Genomic DNA, 13,744 nt, shown 5'->3' on the forward strand with positions numbered 1-13,744 from the left:
AGGTCTGGGGTGTAGCTTGGAGGTAGAACACCCCTGGACCCCTGGGTTCAATCCCCAGTACTGCAAAAAAAAAAAAAAAAAAAAAAAAAAATATATATATATATATATCATAAAAGTGTGATAGGATAATAATTATCATTAAGCCTTGTGAGTTAATATTTTTAAATGGCACATTGTGAAGTTTTGGCCAGTAAAATATAAGATGCTTAAGATTTGCCTCAAACTGGGCCTGTAATCCCAGCACTTGGGAGGCCAGGACAGGAGGGCTGTAGGTTCACGACCAGCCTCGGCCACTTAAAAATGCACTTAGCAACTTAGTGAGATCCTTTTCAAAACATAAAGTGTTAGGAGAGCCGGGTGTGGTGGCGCACGCTTGTAATCCCCAGGCTTGGGAGGCGGAGACAGGAGGATCATGCAGGTTCGAAGCCAGCTGCGCTGGCTTAAGAGAACCTGTTTCCAAATAAAGTATAAAAATAGGTCTGGGAGTGTAGCCCGTAGGTAGAAGGGTTTCCAGGAACCCCAGTATCACCAAAAAAAAGACCCCAAAAATAAAGCTGGGCGTGGTAGCACATGCTTATAATCCCAGTGCTTGGGAGGTTGAGACAGGAGGATCGCACAGGTTCGAAGCCAGTCTCAGCCACTGAGTGAGGCTCTCAGCAACTTAGTGAGACCCTATTTCCAAATAAAGTATAAATATGTCTGGGAGTATAGCCTGGAGGTAGAAAAGCCCCTGGGTTTCACCCCCAGTACCACAAAAAAATAAAAAATTTTTAAAAAATTAAAAAAAATAAAAAAGCTTGGGATATAGCTTGAAGGTAGAATGCCCCTGAGTTCAATCCCCAGTACCCAAAAATGTTTGAAACAAATATGATCATGTTACAAAACTGTTTATGACTTTTATCGCAGAGGCTGTTCTTATTTTAAATCTCTTTGAAATAACTGCCTTTTTTGACATGTTGAATCTTAACTACTTTGTGAAATCAGGATCAATAGTACCTGCAGCAGTGACAACAAATGTTCAGCAGCAGAGTTTGTGTTTATTTGCATATTGTAGGAAATAAGATCCTGGCAACTCGCTTTTTTTTTTTTTTTTTTTTTTTTCCAGTACTGGGGATTGAACCCAGGGGCATTCTACCTCCGAGCTACACCTCTAGCCCTGTGTTTTAGTCTTTATTTTGAAACAGGGTCTCACTAAGTTGCAAAGGGCCTCACTAAGTAGCTGAGGCTGTCTTCGAACTGCAATCCTCCTGGCCCAGCCTCTCAAATGCTGGGATTACAATCATGTGCCACCACGCCCAGCTCAACTCGCTTCTTTTGACAAGTTGTGTGACATAGCTTCAAGCGCAGCAGTCTCACTGTCCTCCACTATTCTTTTTGGTGTGTGTGTGTGTGTGTGTGTGTGTACATCCTGAGCCCATTTTTTTTTTTTTTTAATTTACTTTTTTAAGATACTGCAAATTGGACCCAGGAACATTCTACCTTCAAGCTACCCCCCAGCCCTATTTTTTATTCTTTATTTTGAAACAGTCTCATTAAGTTGTGGAGAGCCTCACTAAGTAGCTGAGGCAGTTGAAAACATGTGATCCTCCTGTCTCACCCTCCCAAGTACTGGGATTACAAGTGTGTGCCACCACACTGGGCTTGTTTTTAATTAAGAAAAAACTTTTTTTTTTTATATTGAAGATTCAGCCTAGGGACATTTTACTTCTAAGCTACATCCTCACCTTTTTATTGGGTCTTTCTAAGTTGCTGAGGGTTTCTGTAAGTTGCTGATACTCACTTCAAACCTGTGATCTTCTTATCTCAGACTCCCAAGTGCTAGTTTTATAGGTGTGCACCACCTTACCCAGCCTTTTAAATTTATATTGTTGTTGTTATTATTATTTTGGTACAGGGGGTTGAACCCAGAGGCATTCTACCTCCAAGCTATACCCAAACCCTGTTTTATTTTTTATTTTGAAACAATCCTGCTAGGTTGATGAGTCTAACTATTTGCTGAGGCTGTTCTTGAACCTACAATCCTCTTGTCGTAGCCTCCCAAGTACTAGGACTACAGGTGTGTGCCACCACACCTGGCTTTTTTATTTTGGGACATGGTCTCTCTGAGTTTGCCTGAGTCAGTCTTGTAACTTTCTATCCTGCTTCGGCCCTTCAGGAGCTGTCATTAGAGGCATGTGCTACCACCTTTGGCTCATACTTCTACTTAGAGTTAGACTTAGTGCATTCTGAGGGTAGTAAGGAGGTATAACCAAAAACTTAACTTGCTTATCTTCAATTCTGTGGTTCTGTGCTTGTGAAATTTCTATTGTTTCTTCCCTTCTTAGGCCAGTAATGGTGACATCACTCAGGCAGTGAGCCTCCTCACGGATGAAAGAGTTAAGGAGCCCAGTCAAGACACCGTAGCTACCGAGCCATCTGAAGTGGAGGGGAGTGCCGCGAACAAGGAAGTACTAGCAAGTATGTATCTCGTGTGAACTAGCAGAAACGAGAGCCAGCGCCTGTGAGCTCCTTGTCAGGCTCATCAGCTCTTTGAACAGCTAAGCATTTAGTCCTTACTGTGTGCTAGGCATCAGTCCAAGCTCTTAAATGGGTTCATTCATTCATTATTTAGCACCTATTCAATGAGCATCAACTGTGTGCCAACCACTTTTGAATTCCTGCCTTTATGAAGCTTATATTTTAGTAGGAGAGATCAGCAAGTAAATAAATGATATAGCATGTTAGAATGTGAAAAATACCATGGAGAAAAAGAATGAAAGAAATGAAGACAGGATGCTGGGAACTGGATTCAAGTAGGATGGACGGTGTGAGAAAGTACAGGGTGGCAGAGGGAGTGAGGCCTGAGATGAGGTGCACATTGCTTTAAGGAGCTGCAGGAGGCCAGAGCTGAAGCTGGGGTTGGGGTTAGTGAGGGGCTCCGGGAGCCCTGGGGGGAGCAGGAGGCGGGGCATGCAGAGCCCCATTGCTGGCTCATGTTCCCAGTCAAATTGGCGCTGAAAGTTTGAAGCAAAGAAATGATGTAAGCTGGTTTCCATTTTCCAGAGGCCCTGACTGCTGTATGGGGAGCAGAACATGGAGGAGGGGTTGTGAGGAACATGGTCACCTCAAGGATCCTAGGATGGGGCTACCGCGAGTGATGGCGGTTGGCAGGGCTGGGTGGAGGGGTGAGCAGTACCTGCATTCTGGCTTTTTAGACGGAGGAAGGAGGACTTTCTTACCAAGACATGGCTGTGCAAAGGCATTAAAGGTGGCTCCAGGTTCGTTTTCATAAGCACCTAAGAGGGTGGAGTTGGACTTACCCGGGATGGGGAATAACTACAGGAAGAGTAGGTGTAGGATAGAAGATGGAGGGAATCTGTTTAGTAGTATTAAATTTGAAATGCCTATTAGTTAGGCTCAGGTAGAGGTATCAAAAAAGCAATGGGGAGCCGGGCGTGTGGTACACACTTGTCATCCCAGCATTTGGGAGGCTGAGACGGGAGGATCGCTCTTTGTGGACAGCCTCAGCTACTTAGTGAGGCCCTTGCAACTCAGTGAGAGCCGGTTTCAAAATAAAGACTAAAACATAGGGCTGGGGGTATAGCTCAGAGGTAGAAAGCCCTTGGGTTCTATCCCCAGTACCATAAAAAATAAAAAGCAATGGGAGCTGAGCAGGATGGCATTGCCTGTAATCTCAATACTTGGGAGGCTGAGACAGGAGGATCACAGGTAAGAGGCTGGCCCTCGGTCACTTAGGGAGACTGTTTCAGAATAAAAAAGGCTAAGGGTAGCTGGGCATGGTGGCGCACGCTTGTAATCCCAGCATTTGGGAGGCTGAGACTGGAGGATCGTGGTTCGCAGACAGCCTCAGCTACTAAGTGAGGTCCTCCGCAACTCAGTGAGACCCGGTTTCAAAATAAAAATTGGGCAGGGTGTGTGGCTCGGAGGTCGGATGCCCCTGGGTTCCATCCCCAGGCCCACCAAAAAAAAAAAAAAAAGGTAGCAGAGACCCTGACCCAGGTGCTTAGTTCAGAGGAAATCCAGGCAACTGACGGCAAATTAGAATCATAGGAAATGTTATGTGAAGCTGGGAAGCTGATGAGCCAGCTCTCCAAAGGAGTAGGCATAGGAAAGGCCCAGCAAGTGAGCACTGGATGCTCACAGTTTGAGGTCTGGGAGGGGATGGGTGTGGGGAGAACCAGGAGGGTGGTGCTCTGAATGCCAAGAGGCTGCTGTGAGGGAGGAGCCACTATCAGGTCAGACATTTGGGCTCTGCAATTTTGAGCCATTCTAAGTAATACGTGTGTGTGTGTGTGTGTGTGTGTGTGTGTGTGTGTGTGTTACTGGGGATTGAACTCAGGAGCCTTCTGCCTCCTGTTTATACCTAGCTCTTTCTTATTTTTTTGTTTTTAGAACAGTCTTGCTGAGTTACTGAGATTCTCCTTGAACCTGTGATCATACTCTGTCAGCCTCCCAAGTACTGGGTCTCCACCATTTCAGGCTCATTTTTGTTGTTGTTGTTGTTGTTGTTGCACTAGGGATTGAGTCCAGGAGCATTCTACCTTCAAGCTATACCCCCAGCCTCGTTTTATTTTTTATTTTTTGGAAATAGTATCTTGCTAGGTTGATACAAGTCTCACTATTTACTGAGACGATTCTCAAACCTGTGATTCTCTTGTCTCGGCCTCCTAAGTATTGGGATTACAAGTGTGCACTACCATGCCTGGCTAAGGCTCACATTGTGTGTGTGTGTGTGTGTGTGTGTGTGTGTGTGTGTGTTGCTGGGGATTAAATGTGGGGTGTTCTACCTCCAAGCCACACCCATAGCCCTATATTTTTTTTTTTAAAGAGGTTCTCGTTAAGTTTTTGAGGATGACCTCAAATTTGCAACCACCTTCCGTTTTTAGCGTCTCAACTACTGGGATTACCATATTCCTATGTGTGGTTTTTAGTATACATTGTGACATTTTTAGTCAGTAATTTTCTTTTTGTAACTCACCATGTAATTGTAGTTAATTCAATTTCATTGGCATATAATATTCTATGGTCTGATTGTCCCATAATGTATGTATGTATTGATTGATATTAGGGTTTTTTTGAAGTCTATTATAAACATTAAGGCTGCTGTGCATTATTTTGATTCATATGTCTTGTGCATGTATGCAAGCTGTTCTTTGGTATATGTGCCTAGTGATATAGTTGGTTAGGTATTAAGATATGTTAATCTTCAACTTTATAAGTAATGACAGTATTTCCCCAAATGATTTTTTAATCTCTTATAGTCCCACTATGAGGGTTTGAGAATAACAGTGGTTCTCAAATTTGTTATGTCAGATTGTGAAATTGTTTGAGGATTGAACCCGGAGACATTTTACCTGTGAGGTACACTCCCAGCTCTTTATATTTGTTATTTTGAAACAGGGTCTTGCTCAGTTACTGTACATTGACCTCAAACCTGTGATCCTCCTGTTTCAGCTGCCCAGGTACTGAATTACAGGCATATACGTCCAAACTTTACTTTCGTTGCCCATCCTTTTGATGTGAAAAGATATCTTAATCAGTTTTAAAATTAGTGATGTGCTTGAGCCATCTCTTCCTTTTAAGCCATCATGTTTTCCCTTATGTGAAATTTTTCTTCATAGTTTCTGCTGAGTTTCTGTTTGTTTGCTTCTTTCTAATTCTTACTATTTTCTTATTGATATTAACTTTATTTTTATACTATTTTTGATATATTTTATATTAATACTGATTTTATTTATTGAACTTTTTTGTCAGTACTGGGGATGGAACACTACAGGGGAGAGCTCTACCTCTGAGCTACATTCTCAGACCTTTTTATTTTGAGATAGATTCTTGCTAAGTTGCCTAGGCTCGCCTCGAACTTGAGATCTTCACAAGTCGGTGTGATTCTTCATTATTTGTGATATGAATCCATTATTTTGTACTTATGTGATGCAGATACCTTCTCCCTGTTGGTGATTTGTGTTTTACAGTATAATAATGCACTAAAGAGCTGAATTTTACTTCATTTTCATATATCATTCTTTTCCTGTGGTTTGTGTTGTTTAAGAACTTGTTTTATAACCTGAACTCAAATGGGTGGATATGTATGTATGTATGTATGTATGTATGTATGTATGTATGTATGTATTTATTTATTTTTGGTACTGGGTATTAAACCAGGGGTATTCTTCTACTGAGCTACATCTCCACCCCCTTTAATTTTTTTATTTTGAAATAGGGTCTCACTAAGTTGCGAAGGCGGCTAGCCTCAAACCTATCATCTTCCTTTCTTGGCCTTCCAAGTCCTGGGATTATATACATCCTTTTTTTTTTTTTTTGGTACTGGGGTTCCTGGAAGCCCTTCTACCTCCGGGCTACACTCCAGACCTATTTTTTTATATTTTTTATTTGGAAACAGGGTCTCTTAAGCCAGCGAGGCTGGCCCCGAACCAGCGCAATCCTTCTGTCTCCGCCTCCCAAGAGTGGGAGCCTCCCAAGGGCAGGGATTACAAGCGTGCCCCACCACGCCCGGCATAATCTTTTAATACATCTGAAGTGAATTGCTTCTTGGTGTCACATAAGGGTAGTGGAATTGCTGGGCTGGCCTTGAACTCATGATCCTCCTGCCACAGCCTCTTGAGTTGCTTGCCTTACAGACATGTACTACTGCACCTACCTGTCTGTACCTGAAGTTTACACCTGAGATACAAACTCATTGCAGTTTCTTGCATGTAGTCTAACTAAGTTTCTATTTACCTCGCAGAAGTGATAGACCTTACTCACGATAACAAAGATGATCTTCAGGCTGCCATTGCATTGAGTCTGCTGGAGTCCCCCCAAATTCAAGCTGATGGGAGAGATCTTAACAGGTAGTTGCTTTAATTTTTAATTTTGTGTAGTTCACGGACAGTTGCTCTGTGAATGTGACTTAATAATTTTGCCAAGGCCTTTAGTGGTCCCTGAATGAAATTTCTCTAAGGAGAAGCCATGTGGTCTGCTTACTTACATTTTTGGCTCACTTTTGAAAATGCCAGATATGAGGAGGGTCATATTGCAGCCTGTGGTCTTTGAGTAGAAGTCTACAAAGTTTAAAGTTCATAGTTGCTATCTGAAAACAACAAGCTAGTCTTAAGTATTGGGCAAATATAAACATATATTTCCCTTGTCAGCTTGGAGGGTTATGCTGTTGAGTATTTTTAAATGAAAGTTATGACTCAACTGCTCTGCCTCAGAGGTGACCAGGGGCTATATTGTTTGAATTGGTACTAATTTGGTGATTGCCTGGTGCTGTTCACATACATTGGTTTGCAATGGTGGCCTATCCATTTCTGCACACTGCACATATTTATTCCCTTACACAGCTGAGTTGTTTCTTTGGGGAGTTTTGCCCAGGCTGTGTGCTGGGCAATTTGGAGACCATTCACGTTTATCACAGTGTCTCTTGCCTTTTCCAGTGGCAAAGACTATGGTTGAAATAAAAAACTTTCTTAGTTTTAATTTGGAAACAGAGTCTTGAAGTGTTGCTGAGAGCCTTGCTAAGTTGCTGAGGTTGGCCTTGAGCCTTCTATCCTCTTGTTTCTGCCTCCAGAGTACTGGAAATATATTAGCCATAAACAGTCTTGAATCTCAACTCAGTTACATCATTCCATCATATAGTAGTCTCTGCTATGGCAGGATTAAAGTTTCTGTTTAAAGGTAGGGGTGTGTGTGTGTGTGTGTGTATGTGTGTGTGAGAGAGAGAGAGAGAGAGAGAGAGAGAGAGAGAGAGAGAGAGAGAGAGAGAGATAGATAGATAGATATATATCAGGAATAGAACCCAGGGGTCTTCCTCTGAACCACATCCCTAGCCCTGTTTTATTTTATTTGGAAACAGAGTCTCATTAAGTTGCTGGGGCTTGCTTCAAACCTGCAGTCTGTCTACGAGGGCATTCTACTTCTAAGCTATACCTTTAGCCAAAGTACAGGGATTACAGATGTGTACTGCCACACCCAGTTTAAACCTTGCTTTTATTTACATTATAATCTTATAACTACTATATTGCCAGTGATTGACCAGTAAATTTTTTTCTGGCATTTTGTATTATCTATAAAAGTTTATCAACATCCTTTATATGGTATGTTGCTCTTTAACACTTTCCTTTTTCATTATATCATGTGTTGGTATAATATAGGATGCTCGAAGCAACCTCTGTAGAAACTAAACGCTCAAAGAGAAAACGCTGTGAAGTCTGGGGAGAAAACCCTAATCCCAATGACTGGAGGAGAGTTGATGGTTGGCCAGTTGGGCTAAAAAATGTTGGCAATACTTGTTGGTTCAGTGCTGTCATTCAGGTATGATATATTTCATCTTTTGGAAATAATTTTGTAATTTTATTAAACTGAGATGTGAGAAACATAACTTCCAAAAAAAGTAAAACAGATATTTAAAACTTGGTAGTCTGTCTTTCCTATAGCATTATTGTGTTTTGGTTGCTTTGGTGGTTTGGGTTTATATGCCCTGGGTATAAATTGGGCGATACTGAAATTGAAATCTTTAGCAATCTTCATTGCACTGAATAAGTGTTTGTGTCATCAGAGCGTGCCCGCTGTGTCCTAGCGAAGTGAGTGAAGCAAGGAGGGATGAGTTGCTGGGGACTCTGGTGGGTATCCAGGTAGGAAATGAAGCCGCCTGGAATAGAGAAGTGATACCAGTCGTGGAAGCAGAGAAGCACAAGCAGGAGAAATTCAGCATTCCTGCTCCCAAGCATTTCAGATGATATTTAGCCTGTATTCGAATTTTCTTTTTTCTTTTTTTTTTGAAACAAGGTTTCAGAGTTGTTGAGGCTGTCCTCAAACCTGTGATCCTGCTGTCTAAACCTCCCAAGTACTGAGATTACAGGCATGTACCACCACCACACCCCACTACTCTGAAGCTCTTAAGTCAAAAATTTGATTAATAGGTTGGAAGATTTACTGGGTAAAAGATGAAAGGACAAAGGGCCAATGTGAGAATTTACTGAGGGTATGAAAAAGCATGAGATCAAACTAGATTGTGGGAGAAATAAAGACAAGAAGGAACTAAGGAGTGGGGAAGGAGTCAGTTTGCTTGAGTTTCTTCTGCAGGCAAAGAACAGATGTCCTGCAGGTAACTGAACAAATGAGTCAGAAGATGTGTTATGGTCCATAATTGAGGTTTTCTCTGAATATCACATCTGTGAGTTGCATGTTTTCAGGTATTGACATATCCCAAGTGTAGCCTCGGATGTGGGAGTAGAGCTGAAATATAGAGATAAGATCCTCAAGAATCTTAGGCATCTCTGGGCTGGATGGATAGACATGTGTTTCCTTCACAAATAGGTGAATGCCTTACTGTATGTCTAGCACAGTTCTAGGCTCTTGAGATGTAGGAGTAAACAAAACGAAGACTTCTGCCCTTATAGAATTTAAATTCTCATAAAGTGAGATGGACAGTGAGCATTAAATTAAAAAGTAAACGAATGATTAGCTAGCTAAAGAAGTATATATAATGTGTTAGACTGTGACTGGTCTAGTAGAAAAAGAGGAGGGTAAAGGGAGACTGGAATCACTGCATGAGAGGTGGGAACAGGTTCAATATTTACTGTGGTGTTAGGTAGATCTTGCTGAGAGATGAAACTGGGGCTCATGCCAGGTGCATAGGAGGTGAAAGGAAGAGCCATGAGGGGTCGGGAGAAAAATATTCCTGGTAAGGGAACCCACCGAGCACTGGTCATAGGTGGGAGTGGGCTTGGTGTGTTCAAGGACCTTCCAGGCGTCTAATGGCTAGATGCTAAAAACAAAGAGGAGTCACTGGAGTTGAGGTTACAGGCAAGACGAGGAGTTGCCGAAGAAGAGCAGAAGGTGGGCGAGCTCTAACTCAAGTGTTGAAGGCTCCCTCTGCAAGACGGGCATTGTGGCACATGCTGGAAATACTAGTACTTGGGAGGCTGAGACAGGAGGTTCACAGGTTCCAGGACAGCCTCAGCAGGTAGTGAGACTCAGCAACCTAGCAAGACCATTTTGAAAAACTAAAATAAAATAAAATGGGCTGGGAGTTGGGGATGTAGCTCAGAGATAGAATACCCCTGGGTTCAATCTCCAGTACCAAACACACCAAAAGAAGGGGGGGGGAGGGAGGGAGGGAGGGAGGAAGGAAATGGAGCCCAATGTAGTAGTGCATGCCTGTGATCCCAATACTTGGGAGCTGAGACAGACAAGAGCATTGCAGGTTTGAGGCCAGTCTCAGCAACTTAGTGAGACCTTGTTTCAAAAAATTAAAAAAGGGTTGGGTGTGTAGCTTAGGAGAAAGGAAGAGGACTCAGATTATTCTGATGCCTGTAGCTTTGGTGACTGGCAGGAGGAGGATTTGAGTGATTGATGCTGAGTGCATAGGAGAAGACGCTGGAGATGGAGGAACTTTATCCATGGTGAATTGCATTAGCTTGCAGTTCTGTGGGGTTTTTTTGTTTTGTTTTGTTTTGTTTTGTTTTTACGAATAATGATGGCATCTTTGGTAAAGCCGGATTTTGGCGAAGGCTCATGGTAAGGCAGAGGCAACGAGAGCAGAAAGCCATTTCCTCATGGAGAAAAGAAACTCTGGAGTGTTGTGGGGTCACCAGTAGAGGAGGAAAAGAGATGTACTGTCTACAAGGGTGAGGTGGGAAAAGAAGGGTGTGGCTGAGGCTAGAGCCAAGCAGTGAAAATTTTTTTTTAAGTGGTGCTGGGGATTGAACCCAGAAGCATTGCACCTCTAACCTGTATCCCCAGCCCTATTTTATTTTTATTTTGAAGCAGGGTCTTGCTGAGTTGCTGAGAGCTTTGCTAAGTTGCTAAGGCTGGCTTTGAACCTGTAGTCCTATTGCCTCAGCATGTGCCACCACACCTAGCCCCAAGAAAGTATTTTACTTAGCTTTTTTTTCCTTTTCTTTGTACTGGTGATTGAACCCTGGGACATTCTACCTCTGAGCTATATATCCAGTCCCCCTGTTTTTTTGTTTTTTTTTTTTTTGTTTTGTTTTTTTCCTGTGTGTGTGTGTGTATGAGTAGTGCTAGGGATTGAACCCAATGGCGTTCAACCTATGAGCTACACCCCTAGCCCTATTTTATTTTTTATTTGGAAACAGGGTCTCGCTAAGTTGCTGAGGCTTGCTTTGAACCTGCGGTCCTCCTATCTAAGCCTGACCACCATGCCCAGCTTCCTTTTTTAAAAAAAAAAAAAGTTTTGTTTTTGGTACTGGGGATTGAACCCAGGGCCATTCTACCTATGAGCTATACCCCTAGCCCTATTTTATTTTAATTTTGAGACTGGGTCTCACTAGGGTGATAAGAGTCTCATTACTTGCCAAGGCTGTTTTCTAACCTGTGATCTTCTTGTCTCAACCTCTCAAGTACTGGGATTACAGTCATGTGCCATCATACCTGGCCTGTTTCAAATTTTTTAAAACGAGGTGGTCAGGGGTTGGGGCTACCAAGTACTGTGTGCACATATGTCACTGTCAACATGGTTTATATTATTTTGTGAGACTTTAATGCACCAATAAAAGCATATTAAAAATAAAAATAATAAGGAGCTAGGCATAGTGGCACATACCTGTAATCCCAGGAGGATCACTGGTTCAAAGCCAATCTCAACAACTTAGACTCTCAGTAACCTAGTGAGACCCTGTTTCCAAATAAGAAATAATAATTTTTAAAATGGCTGGGGGTGTAGCTCAGAGGTCGAATATCTCTGGGTTCCATACCCAGTACTACAAAAACAAAAAATAAGAAAGAAAGATTGAAATTCGATGTTGCTGAGGCTGGCCAGGAGGGAAACAGACAAGACAGTTGCAGTCTAAGCCTCCCAGGTAAAAAGTGCCCAACCTTTTACCTAGTTTGAATCATGGTTTTGGCTGTTGTCTACCAGGATATGCCACTTCAAGAACTCCAGTATGCAGTCTGGAGAGGTGTCATTTAAAGAGTATGCTGGGATGGGGTGTTACATTCATACAATAGAGGGTTTTTTTGTTTGTTTTTTGTTTTTGCGGGTCTGGGGACAAAACCCAGGGGCATTCGACCTCTGAGCTACACCTCCTGCCCTATTTTTTAGTCTTTATTTTGAATACTGGGTCTCACTGAGTTACAGAGGGCCTCACTAAGTAGCTGAGGCTGTCTGTGAACCACGATCCTCTGGTCTCAGCCTCCCAAATGCTGGGATTACAAGTGTGCGCTACCACGCCCGGCTACAACAGACGTTTTTAAGAAATGAATTTACAGAAGATACAGTAAAAATGTGTGATTTATAAATAATAAAATAATTCCTAAAGCTGAGCATGGTGTCACATGCCTGTGATCCTGGTACTTGGGAGGCTAAGACAGAAGGATTGCAGGTTCAGGGCTGCCTCAGCAATTTAGTGATACCCTGTTTCAAAGTAAAAAATAAAGAAGGATTGGGGCTATCTGTACCTCAGAGGTAGAATGTTACTGAGTTCAATCTCTAGTACAAAGTATATAGTATATATATACTTGGTATATAGTATATACTTGGTATACATATATATACTTGGTATATACTTGGTATATATATATATATATATACTAAGTATATAGTATATAGTATATATATATATATATATATATATATATATATATATATATATATACTTGGTTCTGTCTCTGAGAGATATCTGCTGTTACACTCTTTTTATTTTCTTTTGCTAAGTGAGTTACCTTTTTATTTTTATGCTTTTATTGGTGCGTTATAGTCCCACATCATAATGTAGTTCATAGTGATGGTGACATTTATGCACCCAGCACTTGTGGGCTTCCCCCTTCACTTTTAAACATGTAACGTTTATGTCAGCAGGGAATGCTAAACTCTGCTGTGACCATCACAGCTTAAGAAATTAATGAGAATCCTGTTACTGAGTCCCAACTGTCATGCCTTTCCTCTCAAACAAGTGTACTTATATATAGCACCAAACAGTATATAGTGTTATTTTACGTTATTAATGTCATGATATATGGTTTTTCCCTTTTTTACACAAAATGTTTTTGCTTTTTGGGGTGTGTGTGTGTGTGTGTGTGTGTGTGTGTTACTGGGGGTGAAACCCAGGGACTTTCTACCTCTGGGCTACACTCCCAGACCTATTTTATATTTTATTTGGAAACAGGGTCTCACTAAGTAGCTGAAGCTGGCTTCAAACCTGTGTGATCCTCCTGTCTCAGCCTCCCAAGTGCTAGGATTACAAGCGTGTGTCACCACACCTGGCTACACAAAATGTATTTCTAATATTTATCCACCTTGATACATATAAAATTCTGTGAATTTCATTTTATTGTTATATAATATAGTCTACCTTATGAAAATATTTTTCTATAACATTTTAATGATTATATAACTATCTATTATATAAATATAGTGTAGTTTATTTATTCCTGTTGCTAGGCCTTAGGTTGTTTCCCTTTTTTAACCTAAAAGAATTAACATACTTGTTAATTTTGAGGTGTAATCATTATTATTTCCTTAGAAGTACAGAAGTAGAATCAATGACTAGGTATATACTTTTAAATATGAAACAAAATATCTTATTTATTTTGGCACTAAGGATTGGACCAGGGAATTCTATCTCTCAACCACACTCCCAAACCCTTTTTTATTTTTTGTTTTGAAATAGAGTCTCAATAGCAGTATTTTGTGTGTGTGTGGTACTGAGGGTGGACCCAGGGGCTTTTCTACCTCCAGACTATACTCCCAGACCTATTTTATACTTTATTGGAAGCAGGT

The 13,744-nt window shown here is 41.5% G+C and overlaps 1 protein-coding gene across 20 annotated transcripts in view; it reads left to right on the top strand.

Moving 5' to 3' along the window:
- Positions 1 to 13,744, top strand: part of USP28 (ubiquitin specific peptidase 28) — a gene marked incomplete at both ends in the record, with an annotated part of 74,731 nt that overhangs the window by 22,197 nt on the left and 38,790 nt on the right. For all 20 annotated transcript variants that reach the window (XM_080718432.1, XM_080718451.1, XM_080718435.1 and 17 more), the window contains 3 exons: positions 2,325 to 2,457; positions 6,746 to 6,851; positions 8,154 to 8,313. In XM_080718432.1, coding sequence (XP_080574558.1) covers positions 2,325 to 2,457; positions 6,746 to 6,851; positions 8,154 to 8,313 — 399 coding nt within the window. The remainder of the gene's footprint in view (positions 1 to 2,324; positions 2,458 to 6,745; positions 6,852 to 8,153; positions 8,314 to 13,744) is intronic.

Source organism: Muscardinus avellanarius, assembly GCF_963383645.1.
Source record: "Muscardinus avellanarius genome assembly, chromosome: 1".
Lineage (NCBI taxonomy): Eukaryota > Metazoa > Chordata > Mammalia > Rodentia > Gliridae > Muscardinus > Muscardinus avellanarius.